This window comes from Erpetoichthys calabaricus, chromosome 8, assembly GCF_900747795.2.
Source record: "Erpetoichthys calabaricus chromosome 8, fErpCal1.3, whole genome shotgun sequence".
Classification (NCBI taxonomy): Eukaryota; Metazoa; Chordata; class Cladistia; order Polypteriformes; family Polypteridae; genus Erpetoichthys; species Erpetoichthys calabaricus.
The window spans coordinates 25,965,888-25,983,691 of NC_041401.2; the positions used below are offsets into that span (position 1 = coordinate 25,965,888).

Genomic DNA, 17,804 nt, shown 5'->3' on the forward strand with positions numbered 1-17,804 from the left:
TTTCCAACCTTTTTGTTGGCATTACTATAAAAACCAAGGTGATTAGTATAGTAGCTAGTTTGTGTATTTAGTACTGATGATGTTAAATTTAACTTTTCAAAAAACATGTCAAAATTATTTTGGCATAATAAAATCCATTTGAGAGCACAAAGCACATACCACTCTTTATCATAAAGTTAGAGCGAAGCCTAAGCTAACTATTTAAACTTTTCTTACATTGTCATCAGTAGCTGGCTTATCTATTATCACCTCTGGCAGAAGTCGTCCAACAGGTGAAGTCGGCCCAGATGGTCCACCAACTAGAGACACCACTCCATTGCAGTCAACGCTGGAATGCATCTTTCCATTCACGGGAAGCACTTGCATCAATCTGGACAACCGACTGTTCTGGCTGATGCTACTGTTGCGTCGCTCCTGTCTTTGCGGAACAAAAAGCGAACCTCTTCGGCTGTCGTTGTCTTCAAAGGTGCTGATCTCATCATCTGCAAAGTCGTTCTCAGACCCGACATCCTTTGATCGTCCCCTGGTGCTAAACAGACTTGCTCTGCTGTTCCGCCTGGGTGAAAACAATGATCCCCGGATGCTTAGCAGTGACTGTAACAGAATTTAAAACATGAACACAAATGTTATATAATTTGAATTACTTACAGTGAGAAGTAAGTTTACATTAAGTATGTAATGTGTTTACAGCATTTTATTAAATGGGAAAGCGGTCTTATTACATTCTGAACACAAGAGCTTACAATGCTGATCAGTAGAACAAGCTTGGGACTCTCAAGTTGATCACACGTTCTAAAAATGTAATTATGCAATTCATCAAGTTTTGCAATGAAACTCTTTGTATGTAGATTCAAACATGGACACAAATCAAAGGCAAATGGAACTACAGATGGAACTATAGACTGTCTAGTGTCTCCATCACGAGCATCTATCTGAAGAGGATATTTCATGGGAGTTCAGACCACAGGACCTTTCATTTTTAGAGATGTTGGCCATTTCAATTAGAATTGCATTGAAGGGCACTTGAAGGGCCCTCCTGGAAGCACTTTGTTACAGTATTTAAGTGTTAACAGTGGAGTATGTGAAACTTAGCTCATTGTTAGATAAGATGGAAGTCCAGACTGCCCCATGTCTATACCACTAGCATCTATCTGAAGATGATACACTATGGGAGTTTAGACCACAGGAATTATTATTTTTCTGAAGACGGTGGTCATTTCAACTAGGATTGTGTTGCACAGCCCTCTAGGAGGTGCTTTGTTACAGTAATTAAGTGTTAACAGTGGTGTCCATGATGCATAGCTCATTGTTACAGCAGAGGAGACTACAGACTGCTCAGTGTCTCCATCATTAGCATTTATCTGAAGATGATATACTATGGGAGTTCAGACCGCAGAACTTTCTAGAGATGCTGGTCATTTCAAGTACGATTGCCCCCCCAGTAGGCTTTGCTGTAGTGGCCGCAATTACCTGCCATTACAGGGATTACAAATCAATGGAAACGGCAGTAGTGAAACTCACATCATTCACATCGTTTTACAAAAGAGCCGAATTTATCTGATCAAATGTGGGTAATGAACTAACAGAAACAGAGATCATGGTCTCATAGCATGTTGCCACTGAGTGTTTTACGGTGCTCTCTTTATTCAATTTCCAAGATATAGTTTATTAAATCACTCATTGTACCCAGCATCTTAGTTCTCTTTGACTATACTTACAAAACTCTCAAAGCAACAATTGGGCCCTTCATAAAAGGCTCTGTAATCCAACAATACTGAGTTCCCCTTGTTACATCTTCCATTTTTATCCCTTTGTTTAGTTTGAAGAGTAAACAGTAATAATAAAAAAAATATATGTCACTGCAAAATTTTTTTTTTTTTTTTTTTTTTTTTTTTTTTTAAAGCGAAGTAAACGTTTCACTGGAGGTCCTTATGATGAACTGGTCTTTGAACTGTCCCACCACTTCTTGCTCTTACAGCTTCATCTTCTGTACATACTGGATGAGATATGTGTTTCAGCTGTATCAGTGTTTCAGGTGTGTGTATGTGGTAAATGTTATTTCAATGTCTCCTGTTTATGTGAAGGTGTTGTATCAGCCTCTCTGTTTATCTTAAAAAGCCTGCGTCCTGTCCCATTACACCCTGTCACCATTCAGGAACTATCCGCAGGTGTCTCCAGTTCCTTCTTAGAATGGTGCCTCTGTCCAGTTGGACTGCATATGATCTAGTATCTTGAAGGTAGCCAATTATTGAGGCTCCAGTCTATTCGGGGTATGTGGGTACAAATCCCACCACTGCCACCATGTTTTACAATGCTCTCTTTATTCAATCTCTAAGATATACTTGTAGTTGTCTTCTTATATAATACACTACCGTGGCTGTCAGTTTGTCTCTCCAGGAGTTTAAATCACCTGTAGCTCGCAAACCGTTTGACCTATTGACCTGAAATTTGGTACACATATATTACGTGACGTCTACTATCCGCTTTCAGGGTGATGATTGACTTCCAAGGACAAAAGTCAACCCAGGAAGGTCAAGGTCAAAAATCAAATAACCAGTTGCCTGAAATTTGGTCCATATATACTATGGTGAAACTCTGCACTACAGCTTTATATTAAAAGTGAAGAATTTTGGAATTATTACTTTTTTCATTTTACTTTATTGTAGAATCAACTCTTGGCAGTGGCCAGCAGGACGCCCATGCAGCGCATGCGTATGGGTGCCATTCTCATCCCTACCACCTTTGCCGTCACTTCCCCTATTTCTTCATTCTTGAGGTAGATTGAAGACTTAAGTGCCAGCTTAAGTGAAAAAATTTAAGGAAATGTACTAAGTAATTGCAACACAAACACTGACTTAATCAGTTTTAATGCGAAAAGATGCTAACGAAAGAAGAGAGGAAGCGGGCCGCTAGAGTGGAGAAAAGAAGAGCTGCTCAGGAAGCAGCAAGCGCATCAACCTCTGAGCAAACGAATGGTAAACGTACAGAGAAAGAGGATGAAGATTATGAAGCGCGCACTCAGCATTTACGACAGGCTGGCGCAGAGCGAAAGAGAATTGCTTGAGCAACTGAGAGCAAACAACAGACCATACAATGAAGACAGGCCAACACTGCGAAAGAGAATCGGTAGAGCAAATGAGACTGAGGAAGAGGCTAATCGATGTCGGCAATCAGTGGTCAAACATGCCAGAATTGCAAAGGCAAATCAGACAGAAGAAAACGCCATCCAGCAACGACAAAGAGATGCTGATTGCGTGAGAATAGCTAGAACGCTCTCAGTCAAGTATATTCATTGCATGTTATCGCACAGTGCGCCGTTACTGGTATTAAATAACTCGCACTTAGCCAGCATCTTAGTTCTGTCCATCTATACGTACAGCACTCTCAAAGCAAATTCTGCGCAGCTACAGTACGGGCCTCTCGTAAAAGGTTCCGTACGTCAACAATATTCAGTATCCCTTGTTACACGGAGAACTTGACCTGCAATAAGGAATGAGAGAACCCAAAGTACTGGTGGCCACACCTTACCCCGATATAGTCTTTCCTTAGATCAGGCAATAACTGCAACTGCATTTTTACGTTCAAAAGAAATGATTAAGGAGTGTTGTACACTTCTCGATGGTTCTGCATCTGAAGGTTTGCAAAGATGGCCCTCATCTTCGAATGATGCGGAAACAGAAAAAAAATTTCATCAGTGTCTAAAACATTTACGAAGGGCTCTCCAGAGGCTCTCTCAGAAAAGATGTGGTGAGGGCAGTGCATTAGCAAGCCTCACTAAGCGGGCCTGCAGATCCCAGAGGTGCATCTGGCTTGCAGGAGCCGAGGTAAATGACATAATGTTGTGAGCTCCGTCGGCAGCACTTGAGGGAAAGGGACTGTAGCAGTGAGCTGCTAGTACTAACTGTGGGAATTTAGATTGAAATATCTGAGATCCTCCTTAAGCCGAGAGTGACAAGACAGACAGGGTAATCTTGAAAAAGATATCTCAAAATAAAAGGTGTTATAAACAAAGCAAAACAGAGAAGTCAGTTGGCAACACAATTCTTACACTTCAGTTTTAAATGATAGCTGGGCAACTAATACATTGGATAATATATATAACATGTAAAATACAGTATGAGAGCTATATGGAGTAGCATATTTATGCAAAGACAATGCATTATCATTTTCCTTTAAGTGTTGCGCTACATGGGATCCATATTCGCATTATCTCAGTCAAAGGAGAAATGCACTAGCTTAACGATAGTGAGCAGTTAGCCACCACCCCACCCCCAACCCACCAACTAACTGGGTTAAGTGCCTGCTGTGAATTACCGGACCGCCTAAATGCGGCATTTTCTCTTGAAAGATTTGAGACTGATGCAAAGAGATGTCATGACAAAACAAGAGCGTTACTGGAATATTCCAAATGGGAGGCAATAGTTGACAAAGGCCTTCAAACGTATCCATGTAGGCCAGCAAAATGTCAGCATGTATTAATAGATCACAGTGTTGAATCTGTTGGTCCTGAAAAGGCAGCCCCTCTGGATAATACCGAGAAGGTCCTTATGATACAAAACAAACTACTGGCCAGCATGAAGCTTAACTTCACTTTGAAACAGGGAGAGAAATTCAAATCAAGATATTTTCCCATTAGCCAAGGTTTAAAAACACAGAAGGGCTCGTTCACATGGACAGATGCTGTACATTACATTCTATTACCTGATGAGGCGAGGAATATCGCTTCTCATATGTCAACCTATTTCCATCAATGGAGAATCCAAAGCCTCTTCTTTTGATGCTGTCTTCAGATTCCGATTTCCGAAACTTTTCATAGTCACCTTTCTCTTCCTCCTCTTCCTTCTGCTTCCTCTTCTTCCTTCTGTTTCGCCGCTCTTTGGCACTCTTAGAACTTAACTTGGATGCTTCAGATGAGCTCTCCGTCAGATGGTCGCCCCCACTGTAATCCTCACTCTCTGCTGCAGCAGCCGCAGCTGCAGCTGCGGCCTGTAAATGAAAAAATCACAAAATTCCATCCCATTAGGAGACTAAACCAATTAGCTGATCCATGGATTCTCATTTCAAGGCACTTGCATTAAGATGTATGGGTCACCGTGACATGCTCAATTACACTTTTAAATAACCAAATGCAGTGGAGTTTTCTTTTTTTTGGTAATTTATCCTCTCATCATTTGTATTCTGGAAAACCCAAGAATTTTTCTCCCAGTGCAAAATGTGAATAATAAATGAATCATGCCTAAAAGAAAAGATTGTATAATGGACCTTTTAAATTTTTCATACTGATCTTCAAAAGCTCTCTGCTATTTTCCAATTTCATTCTCTTTTTGCCCTGCTTTACCTGGTCCAGGGTAGCAGGAAGTTGAAGCCAGTCTATCATAGGGCGACGCATGCATATACTTGGCCAATTTTGGGTCAACAGCTAGTTTAACAGCATGTCATTGGATACACCAATTAGTATGGCAGATAATATACTCGTTTTTGGTGTTGGTTTTAATGTGAGAAGCTGGTCCTGGACTATCTGAGTTCTCTTGTTGGAAAATCTCCTGGACCCACTGCTTTTTGCCTATCAGACAAAGATTGGAGTGGAGAATGTAATTATCTGTCTGCTCCACAAGGCTTCTTATTCTCACCTGGACAAAGCAGGCGGAACTGTGAGGATTATGTTTTGTTTGATTTCTCCAGTGCCTTGAATTAACATCCAGCCATCCGTGTTAAGGGGTAAACTCAGAGATATGCAGGTGGAAGAGCCTTTGGTGTGCTGGATAATGGACAATCTGTTAGGGAGATCGCAGTTTGTGAGGCTCAAGGACTGTGTTTCTGATATGAATGTGAGCGACTCTTGAGCACCTCAAGGAACAGGCCTGTCCACATTTCTATTCAGTCTGTACATATCAGACTATACATATAACACCAGGTCATGTCCCCTGCAGAAATTCATAGATGATTCGGCTCTTTTAAAGTGTACTGATAAAGGGGTTGAGACAGAGAAGAGGAGTAAGGTGGAGAACTTTGTTTCTTGGTGTGAATAGAATTGTCTGCAACTAAACATCAGCAAAAACAAGGAACTGCTTATTGACTTTCACCACACCCAAGAGCCTCAATGTCCGGTCACTATTCAATGAGTGGATGTAGTGGTGGTTCACTCTTACAAGTACTTGGGGGTTCACATTAATGACAAGTTTGGCTGGTTGTGTAACGCAGAAGAACTATATAAGAAAGGGCAGAGAAGGCTCTTTTTTCTTAGGAGGCTGCATTCCTTTAATGTGGGTAATGACATCCCTCACATCTTCTATAACTCTGTGATGGCCAGTGAGTGTCTTGTGCTTTGGCTGGTAACATCACTTCAAGAGAGGCTCCCGCCAGTCAATATGTTAATTAAAACTACAGGCTCAGTTATAGGATGCACTCTGGACCCCATGGAGGTAGTAGAGGAGAAGAGAATTAAAGCACATCTGAGTGCCATTATGATCAATGCAGAACATCTTCTATCTGACACACTAACATGGAGGACCTTCAGCCAATGAATCAATCAGCCAAGATTTGTGAAGAAAAGCTACGGGGCTTCTTTTATTTATTGAGCTTCTGAAAAAGCCAAATTTCCCCCTGGGGACAAGTAAAGTTCTATCTATGTATCTATTACATAGTGCCAATCCTTTCTATCGAACCATCAATCTTTTTTGCTCAGGTGTCACAGTAGTGCACACTGATTAGCACTGCCACTTCTATCTATCTATCTATCTATCTATCTATCTATCTATCTATCTATCTATCTATCTATCTATCTATCTATCTATCTATCGTGGAATATGACCGGCAGTTTCTCCTGGCCAATACCCCCAAGCCACCAGATGGAACCCTCCCTGCAATATGGAGGTGCCCCGAATGCCAGCAGGGCATCATGGACATTGGAGTCTTTATTCACAGCCCTGCTGGATACCGTGGGGGTCGCCAGAGGACACCGCAGGGAGGCCCAAAGACTTGTATTTTCCCTATAACCCGGAAGTACGTCCTAGTCACAGCGACAGAGGAAATGACGTACTTCCGGGATGAAGAAGACGACTTTTCACCTGACCCGGAAGTGCTGGGTAATCACATGTACTGAAAGATCAGAAGCACTTCTGGGTCAAGGACTATAAAAGACTGTGGGAAACACCAGAGCATTGAGCTGAGTTGGGAGGAAGGGTGACAACTCGTCTGGGAGTGGAGGATTGATTATTGTATTAGAGTAGTGTATTATTTATGAATATTGTGGAGTGGAGGGTGCTTGATGCACATTATTGTCTGAATAAATTTAATTATTAGACTTATCTGGTGTCTGATCTGAGGGTTCAAGGGGACGACAGCGCCCCCTATCTATCTATCTATCTATCTATCTATCTATCTATCTATCTATCTATCTATCTATCTATCTATCTATCTATTCTAGCAGTGATGGAGGTGAGGTAGGAACCAGCCACAGAGGAGACATCAGTCTATCATTGAGCACACACAACTGCAGACGCTCATACAATTTTAAAATGACCGATTAACCTAAAAGTAAATGGTTAGGATGTGGAGGCAAATAGAACTACCCAGAGAATACCCACGTGGACATGCGGAAAACATGCAAATGGCTACACACTTAGTGACTGAGCCAAAAGGTAGAAGTGCTAACCACTGCACTTAGTTCCACCCCATATACTGCAACTAACATTATTTTTTTTTCTTAATATTTTGCAGAAATCTCAAAAAAATTCAATGAAATGTTGGACAATCCACTGCATCGTGTAGCTAAGGCAGATACTTTGATTTCTTTTCATACAGGCTGGATAAGGGTCATGATTCTCTGTATGTTTGTTAAAATTTTCTTTTAAGCATGTATATTTATACAGAGTGAGTCAAAATTATGTTTACACTAATGATACTGCTATGTATATACTTATATACAATTTGTGTGGAAAAATTATGTGCCACATATGGTGCAAGTGTTGAACAGGATGGCGAACAGGTTGAGACATTCCCGTAGATCATCCTGCACATATGAAGTATGTTTTGTGAATAAATTGTTTCCGCCATTCAAATGTTAACATAATTTTGACTTACCTTGTATATATACAGTGTGCATATATATATATATACAGTACATATATATTATATACACACACACACACTCAAATGAGTTTCATGGACTGAACAGCCTCCTTTTCTTTGTCACTTATGTTATCATTAACTTCATAAATTAATCACATGAACAACTGATTGATCTCATATGTTGTTTAATTAGTCTAATTTATTAACTGAATGAATGATTGATTTATTGTTTATTAATAATAATTATAGATTTTTTTGTTAAATAGTAATTAGTTAATACTTTACATCTGACGATGTTACAAAGTTTCAATGTTTATTCTGCATTTTGGCAATCATTTACGTCTCTTTTATTAAACTAACAAACTATGGTTAAATAAAGCAGACTCCTCCTAATCCTAGCTCACAATCGCCCTCAGCCATCTGCACTGAAGTGGCCTCCATAGTCACAAACTTGTCTACCTGTGCATCTTCTTGTTGCCGTTTCAGTTGCTCCAACATTGCTTGGAACTCTGCTTCCTTTTGCTCAGCTTCTTCAAGTGTTGCTTGATTTTGCTCTTCATAGGCCATGGCGACAACAGCCAGAATCAAGTTGACAAGATAGAAGGACCCCAAGAATATTACCAGCACAAAAAAGATCATGTATGTCTTCCCAGCTGCTCGTAATGTCTAAAAAAAAATAAATACATTTGATCCATTGCTCAAAACACTTAAAACAATGTCATTTTTGCCAGATATTCCTTAATGCATTTCAAAAAGGACTATATTTGAAATCTGCAAGTGAAAACCCTTTCTTGCTGTACAGGCACAGAATGGACAAAATGCTTTCCTTCATTTTCTAAATCAGTATTAACCATTAAACTAAATGTACTTTATCTTAGCAGGCAACTTGCTTTTGTGCTATTCGCTTCACAACTAAGAGAAAAATCGTAAGTGTATTTAACTTAAATTCTAAGAAGTTTGTCATTTTTGAAAGTTACCTCATAGATAGCAAACACTATTTCTAACTGTGGAACCTAAGGGTGTCATATCATCTGTGCTTCACTTTAAAATATGTTTGTAAACAACTGTAATATATACTCACTGGCCACTTTATTAGGTACTCCTGTTCAACTGATTGCTAATGCAAATATCTAATGAGCCAATCACACGGCAGCAACTCAATGGATTTAGTCATGTAGACATTGTCAAGACAACCTGCTGAAGTTCATACTAACATCAGAATGGGTTAGAAAGTTGATTTAAGTGACTTTGAATGTGGTTGTTGGTGCCAGACGGGCAATACTGAGTATCTCAGAAACTGCTGATCTACTGGGATTTCCATGCACAACCATCTCTAGTGTTTACAGAGAATGATCTGAAAAAGGTAAAATATCCAGAGAGTGGCTGTTCTCGGGGCAAAAATGCCTTGTTGATGCCAAAGTTCAGAGGAGAATTGCAGGCTGGTTCAAGATGATAGAAAGGCAGCAGTACCTTAAATAAGCACTTGTTACAAAGCCAAGCTATGCAGAAGAGCATCTCTGAATGCACAGCATGCCGAACTGTGAAGCAGATGGGCTGCAGCAGCAGGAGACCACACCGGGTGCCACTCCCTTCAGCTAAGAACAGACAACTGAGGCTACAATTCACACAGGCTCACCAAAATTGGACAATAGAAGACTGGAAAAACATTGCCTGGTCTGATGAGTTTCAATTTGTGCTGCAACATTCAGATGGTAGGGTCAGAATTTGGTTTTAGCAACATGAAAGCATGGATCCATCCTGCCTTGTATCAATGGTTCAGGCTGGTAGTGGTGGTGTAATGATATGGGGGATATTTTCTTGGCACACTTTGGGCCCCTTAGTATCAATTGAGCATCTTTTAAATGCCACAGTCTACCTGAGGACTGTTGCTGACCATGTCCATCCCTTTATGACTGTCAGTATATCCATCTTCTAATGGGTACTTCGAGTAGGATAACACACCATTTCACAAAGCTTACATCATCTCAAACTGGTTTCTTGAACATGACATTGAGTTCACTTTACTCAAATGTCCTCCAGAGTCACCAGCTCTCAATCCAATGGAGCACCTTTGGGATGTGGTGGAATGAGAGATTTGCACCACCGATGTGCAGCCGACAAATGTGCAGAAACTGCATGATGCTGTCATATCAATATGAACCAAAGTCCCTGAGAAATGTTACCAGCACCTTGTTGAATCTATGATATGAAGAATTACGGCAGTTCTGAAGGCAAAAGGGGATCCAACCCAGTACTAGCATGGTATACCTAATAAATTGGCCAGTGAGTGTATCCTGTATGATGTCTTAGAGAAAGATATCAGGCAAATATTAAATAATACTATTGGTCTAAAGCACCCTACCACTAAATAAAACATTTAAAGCAATGGCATTGTAAGTTTTTCTAGATAACAGTGTTATCTAAATAAATAATGTTATGGAAGTCATTATTAGGTTCTGTGACACTGCCTAAATTAAACCCGTTGTTTTATCCTTATATCTGATCATGCTTTTAAGAAAGGGAACTTTCTTTTTATTAGTTTAAGAATTTTTGTTTAATAAATGATGTAACAATCCTGTGGTTTAAAAGAAAAGCATTAGAAAATCCTAATGTTAGTAATTTGGTATTAGCAAAACACTTATGGCTGGTCTGGTAATACTTGAGTGCATTTTCGGTAAAAAGTATCAGCAGAAAAAATTCAAACATGGAGCACTTCAACCGGTTCAAAAATCAGTGAATGACATTTTAAACCAAAGCTCTTACCAGCTGATAGAGGTTCTCCCAGAAGTCTTGAGTCATCAGTCGAAACAAGGACAAGAAAGCCCAACTAAATGAGTCAAAACTTGTATATCCATAGTTTGGATTTCTGCCACCCTTTATACATTTAAAGCCCTCAGGACATTGCCTATGAAAAGAAAGAGACCAACTGTAATAAAATCTGACATAGTAAGGTTCAGAATTTGAGAATAAGTAAAAAACAAAAACGGCAGATGGGTGCATAAGGACTACATGGAGGATAGGCTGATAAGGTTGGTATCACTGGAGACTTCAGGTTCTGCTCACAATTAAGCACATGATAGGTTCAAAGAAAAAGGGGTTGTATTGGAAACTACAAGATTAGAGGATCAAATTGTACCCTAAGTGCACACTGCTAACACGTTGATGTCCAAATGTTAACAATTCCTACCTATATTTATACTGTTATTTATACATGTTCTCTGGCTTGATGTTTACCAACACCAATTGATTAGTGAGTTATACCCGAATGGATGTGTTGTGGGACAGGTTGCCATCATGTCAAGAAGAAATACTTGCTGTAAGAATTTCACAGTATTGAAGATTAATATGTTTCTAACTCCTGAAGATCTAGTAGAGAATATTTCATCACATTTCTGTCAGTGATGTGTTTCAATTCCTATATCACTGCATTTCTTTTTAGCATTTCTTACACCTGCTACAGTATATCTATGGATTTGCTATTGGCTGTACAGTATTTTAAAACAACCTGCAAGCATCACTCTCTCATATGTTGGGCTCTGAATCCATTGGTCATAAAGTATTTGATTCAGCGTTTCACAATTCCGGATGTAGGAACTGAGCTGCTCCTCACCCAGTCCTTCCTTATGTCTGTTTATAGACCTCAGCCCCTCCCATCTGGGTCTGTTGCTAGGTTACACTTGTTGCACAGCAGCCACATGATGGAGGGGTGTGAGACATGAAACAGAGGTGCCGGGATGGTGCTTTACTTGAGCATGGCCTTTGTAAAGTGCATATTTGTCATTCTGCAAAGCTTTCAACCATCTGGTGTGCTTCTGGAGATATCATCAGTTGAAGGTCCATTCAGCTTTAATTTAATCTTTAAACAAAACCAAGAGCTACATATACTTGGCCTCTTTTTCCTTGTAGGTTACTGAATACTATCCAACCTGAGTAGCTCATACTTATGGTTAGGTGATGTCTACCAGGATTTCTTGCGGATAAAACTAGTGATTCCATCGGGTATTTATGTCATTTTCCGTATTGTTATTACCCAGCAGCCATTACTACAGCGATTGGCCCTAGTGGTTAAAGATTGCTGAAATCAAGGAAGGGGCTGTGTAACTTACAAGAATGTTGAAGGGATACATAGTACAGCATGGGTGGGCAAAGTCATTCCTGGAGGGCCGCAGTAGCCGCGGGTTTTTGTTCCAACCCAGTTGCTTAACTAGAAAACAATCCTTGCCAAAAATTACATTTCATGGCTTGTTAGTGCTTTAACTCTGCTATGTCAAGTCATTCTCATATCCTAGATTTTTTTTTCCATTCTAAGGATATCATCCAAATACTTTGAAGCATAAAACGGATGGGTAATTCTCAAACCTTCACTTTTTTCTCTTCTCTTTCCTTCCAAGTATTTAATTAAACCAAATAGTGCACGATAAATACACACAGGTGTAAAGGGTAACAAGCAAAATGGATAACTGCTGGTTTCTTTTGTCATTTGCATCTTATTGTTAATAAGGAGCAATTAAAAACCGAGAATGCAGCTGTTTAAGACTTAAATAAGCAATAAGGGTTCAAAATCTTAATGAGGGAGATAACTAAAATGAAGCAGAAGTGTTTCTAGAGTAATAAGTGCTTCTTATTAAGCAATTGGGTTGGAACAAAAACCTGCAGCCACTGCGGTCCTCCTGGAATGACTTTGCCCACCCCTGTAGTACAGTATAGGTAAGTGCAGTTATTTTAGATTTAGACTTCAAATCTGAACCTTTTAACTATAGCTGTATGATGCCTGACGTATGTAAAACTATACTTTCTGAGCAAAGTCTTCCTACAGTACCTGTGTAAAACAATTAGACCTGTCATATTTATTTGAAATAAACTGTATAAATGAAGTATTTATCATGTCCATCCACCCACTAATTTTCTTAACCTGCTGTAGTCCACTACAGACTCATGGGAGATGGATCCTATCTCAGGCAGCATCATAAATGAGAAATCAAAACTAAATGGGACACTAGTCCTTTACAAAGCCTATTCACTCACATTACGAGATGCTAGTTAATCGAGCATGTGGTCTTTGGAATGTCGGAGGAAACTAAACTACCCAAAAAACAAAACAAACAAACAAATTTGGCCGACTCTTTGAGAATGTGGTAACTCCACACAGAGAGTGACGAGGACACTGGTTAAACCGATCCCACTTGACAGATAAGATGGCAGAGTTGATCTCTAATGTACTATTCCACCCATAAATACAGAAGATATTATTCATCCATCTATCCTTCCATGACTCTGGTTTTCATTTTTGGGTTAATGAGAGATGGAGATCTACGCTGGTAATGGAAGCAAGGCTGTGTGCTACCCTGGATGGGACACCATTTCATCATTGGCCCTTGTTTTGCTGTTATTACTGGTATTTTTTTTTAATGTTAATTTCGGTCTTTCATCTTTGCACAATTTACATATAATAGGCAATCCCAATTTAAGCAGGCAAAGCAGGGCAGATGATTATGCATAATACATTAAATTCACCAAGAATCTATGTTTTTATAATGTATGGAAAATATTGTATGTCTCAGTGCCATTTAGCTGACTGGAAACAGGTTGTAACAGTGTTCGTTATCAGCAACAGTGTGGAAAAAAATATTACTTCTGCATGCATGAGTGTGTATACAATGGCACAAAAACATGAAGACAGTGATTCTGCATGGATGAGTATAAATTAAGAATTATTTTATCAAGCAACAGTAACTCAAATAACCACTCGCTAACAACTAAGGTATGCAGAAGAGAATCTCTGAATGCGTCGAACCTTGAAGCACATGGGCTACAGCAGCAGGAGACCACACCAAGTGCCACTCCTATCAGCTACGAACAGGCAACTGAGGTTACAGTTTGCATGGCTCACCAAAATCGGACAACAGAAGATTGGAAAAATGTTGTCTGGTGTGACAAGTCTCAATTATTATTATTTAATCATGGAAATACTGCCAAAATGTACATTCCCTCTGTCACTTTACACTGTCACATTAGCCAGATTCATCTATATATGAGCAATACACAAAGTGGACATGAGAATCAACCTAAATCTATTTCACACCCACTCATTCAGTTCAGGTTTGCAGTGGGCCTACAAAAGATGACATTGGGGAACCTGCATGCCATTTACATATGAAAATATAACAAAAAGTAATACAGTTATATGACCTGGAGACTGACAACCACCTTCTGGATTTCCTTCATTAAACAAATCACTTTAGGAAAGAAAATGGAAGATATTCACAACTTTTTTTTTTTTTTACTTCTTTCCATTTACTTCTTATTATGATATACTGTACATTCTTCTCCTTTCAGCTGCTCCCATTAGAGGTTCATCTGTTTCCATATCTTCCTGTCCTCTCCATCTTGCTCTGTTACACCCATCACCTGCGTGTCCTCTCTCACCACATCCATAAACCTTCTCTTAGGCCTTCCTCTTTTCCTCTTCCTTGGCAGCTCTATCCTTAACATCCTTCTCCCAATATACTCACCATCTCTCCTCTGCACATGTCCAAACCAACGCAATCTCGCCTCTCTGACTGTCTCCCAACAGTCCAACTTGAGCTGACCCTCTAATGTCCTCATTTCTAATCCTGTCCATCCTCGTCAGACCCAATGCAAATCTTAGCATCTTTAACTCTAACACAGCTGGTCTCACTACCGTCCTGTAGACCTTCCTTTTCACTCTTGCTGATACTTTTATAATTATTTTTTAACTCTAAGCATAACAATATCCTTTGATTTCCTTTGAATTTTCCATTATCATCCTGTGTACAGGTACTCGTCGACATACGACCTATGCAAGTTACGACTGTTCGACTTTACGACGCGTTTGACTGTTTCCCCTGCCAGCTGTTGGCAGCGCCAGTTTCCCGCACTCTCAAGTCTCGCTACGCAGCAGTAAAAATATACGCAGCAGTGTTGCCCCACGTGTGTTTGTGTCTTGTTGTTTTGGCAATTTTCGATAATAATATAACCCTAACATATAACCCTATAATATTAACACTAATAGCAGCTTTCTACTCAAAACGGCAAACTTGAGAAGCTGCCAGCATCAAACCCAGAAGCTCTTGATTGGGCAGTTCTTAGGATTGCACTACGCAAGCAGTCGCATCAACTGCTTACCGCAACCTGCTTTCTTTTTTCTTCTTGAATAAAAGCGCACTTGTTCTGTTATACTTGTACTTGTGAAAGTGTTTATTTGATATTTGGACTTCAGGCTTCACACCAGTCATTCTCAGTCACACACACCCACTCACATCCACATCCACAGTTATCCCAGTCTCGTTCGTGCACAAGTTTTATATACAATCATCACATTCAAATGTTAACAGTTCCCACACACAACTGCTGACTCCCAATCAAGAGCTTCTGGGTTCGATGCTAGCAGCTTCTCGAGTTTACCGCTTTGAGTAGAGAGCTGCTGTTATTGTTAATATTATACAATAAAAACATACATTTGATTTACGTCTGTAACAACCATTGTAAATTTATAGTGCTTGTCAAAGTTAGCGTTCACGCTCGCCCCGATCTGACACTGCTCTTTTCAAATAAAGACGCGCTATAACAGAGGTGAACTCAGATCAGAGAAAACAGAAGCCCTCCCCGCAAGAAATGTCGACTCACAGTGTATGAATGGCGTATGGAAGAAGTGTGTTAAGCGTTATGTAAATACTTTTGCTGGATTTAACAGTGAACAAGAACTTGATGAGATTCGTGAAGACATAGTGAAACTGTCAAAAGACCTTTCATTGGAATGTGAAATGGAAGATGTCGAGGAGTTGCTAGACCGGGAATCAGGTGAACTTATGAATGAAGAGCTGATAGAATTGGAAGAAGAAAGAGTGGCGGAAGAAGAAACAAGAGAATTGGAGTAAGACGAAGAGGAGGAGGTGCCACAAAGAATGTTCACCACAAAGGGATTGTCAGAAGATTTATCTACTGAATAAACTCCTTGCTCATTTTGAAAAAATGGACCCAAATATTGAACGATTTGCGAGGATTGAACGGATGGCACGCAACACATTTCGTCCTTATTGCGAAATTTATGAAGAGAAAAAAAAAACAAACAATTCAGACGAAGCTCACTATGTTTATGAAAAGAGCAACTCCTCCCATCACCCCGTCCGCAGCCTCGCCTGATCTGATGAAGGCGATATCGACAACCCGCAGCCAAGCACCAGTGGTGCCAGGAATTAAATGTACAGTACAGTATTTCTTGTTTTGTACGTTTTCCACATATTAAACAAATTGTACTGTAGTATGCTGTGTTTGTCTTAGAAAGTAAGAAAATGTTGATAAAATATTACTTTAAGATGATTACAATATTATTACCCAGTCTAATATTCTTACCTTAAATTAACATAGGCCGACTTACGTCCAGATCGACTTACAACCAGTCAGTCGGAACCAATCGCGGTCGTAAGTCGACAAGTACCTGTATTTTGTAACTTATACTTATGACATTACCAGTGTCCATTTAGAAATCAGGAGCGTCACCGCCTCTATCTAACTTACATTGTTCTTTTTTATCATTTCACATGTCTGACCTGGTCCTGCACACTTGTTTAACAGAATGATTTTCATTTTGGGACCAAAACCGATCTTTTGCCAAGCCAGAAACGTCAAACAATCAGAATTGTAAAACTGTAGAGTAAACCTGAAAACGTTAAGTCTTTTAGCTTAACCCAAAGTAACTTTATCAAAAATGGTGTTGACCTAGGGTCACACCAATGATGTCATGCTGGCATGCTTCTGGGGACTTCTAGGAGGTTACCTTGGCAACGACCAACACAAAATCACAAAACACCGTTGCCCATCAATATTCAAAATTGCAGTACGGTAGGACACCAAAAAATTACAACTTAGTTAGGAATCATAACAGGATGAAATAAATGCCTCAACCAAATTAGACACCAAGATGTCTTATACACTTCGCAGGAAAGTGTATCAAAAATCAATAAAGAAAATCACAAAAAACACTAAGCCAGGAGTTTAAAAATGATCACTCCAATAATTAATATTGTATAATTTTTCCTGTTCCTGTATGTACTATGACAATAACTGTGGTATCCATCCATGAGAAGCCAAAATGGCTTATTGAATGCAAGCCTTAAATACTACTAGACCATACAGTGCGTGTGTGTGTGTGTGTGTGTGTGTATATATATATTATTTATGTAAATAAATATACATACATGCACACACACACACACACACACACACACACACACACACACACACACACACACACACACACACACACACACACACACACATACATACATACATACATACATACATACATACATACATACATACATACATACATACATACATACATACATACATATATTGTGGTGGATTGCCGGCTTCCTATTCCGGCCCTCACCCCCAGGCCGCCAGGAGGAGCTCTCCCAACAGCATGGACGTGCCCCGAGTTCCAGCAGGGCCTCATGGACTATGTAGTTTTTATACACAGCCCTGCTGGATACCTTGGGGACCACTGGGAGTCGCTGTTGGGAAGCCGTGGACTCATTTGTGCCCTATAACCTGGAAGTACGTCCTGGTCACGTGAGCAGGAGAGATGATGTGCTTCCAGGTTGAAGATAAGGACTATTTACCCTGACCCGGAAGGAATAAGGAATTGTGGACTGTTGAGCAGGAACACCTCCGAGTCAGGGTGTATAAAGGACTCTGGGAAAGCCCAGTAC

At 39.9% G+C, this 17,804-nt stretch overlaps 1 protein-coding gene across 1 annotated transcript in view; it reads right to left on the reverse strand.

Moving 5' to 3' along the window:
- Window positions 1-17,804, reverse strand: part of LOC114655412 (sodium channel protein type 2 subunit alpha-like) — a 278,058-nt gene that overhangs the window by 117,505 nt on the left and 142,749 nt on the right. The window contains exons 9-12 of the mRNA XM_051930912.1: window positions 10,834-10,975; window positions 8,530-8,736; window positions 4,702-4,986; window positions 217-594 (exon numbers count right to left, since the gene is read on the reverse strand). Of these exons, the coding sequence (XP_051786872.1) occupies window positions 217-594; window positions 4,702-4,986; window positions 8,530-8,736; window positions 10,834-10,975 (1,012 nt within the window). The remainder of the gene's footprint in view (window positions 1-216; window positions 595-4,701; window positions 4,987-8,529; window positions 8,737-10,833; window positions 10,976-17,804) is intronic.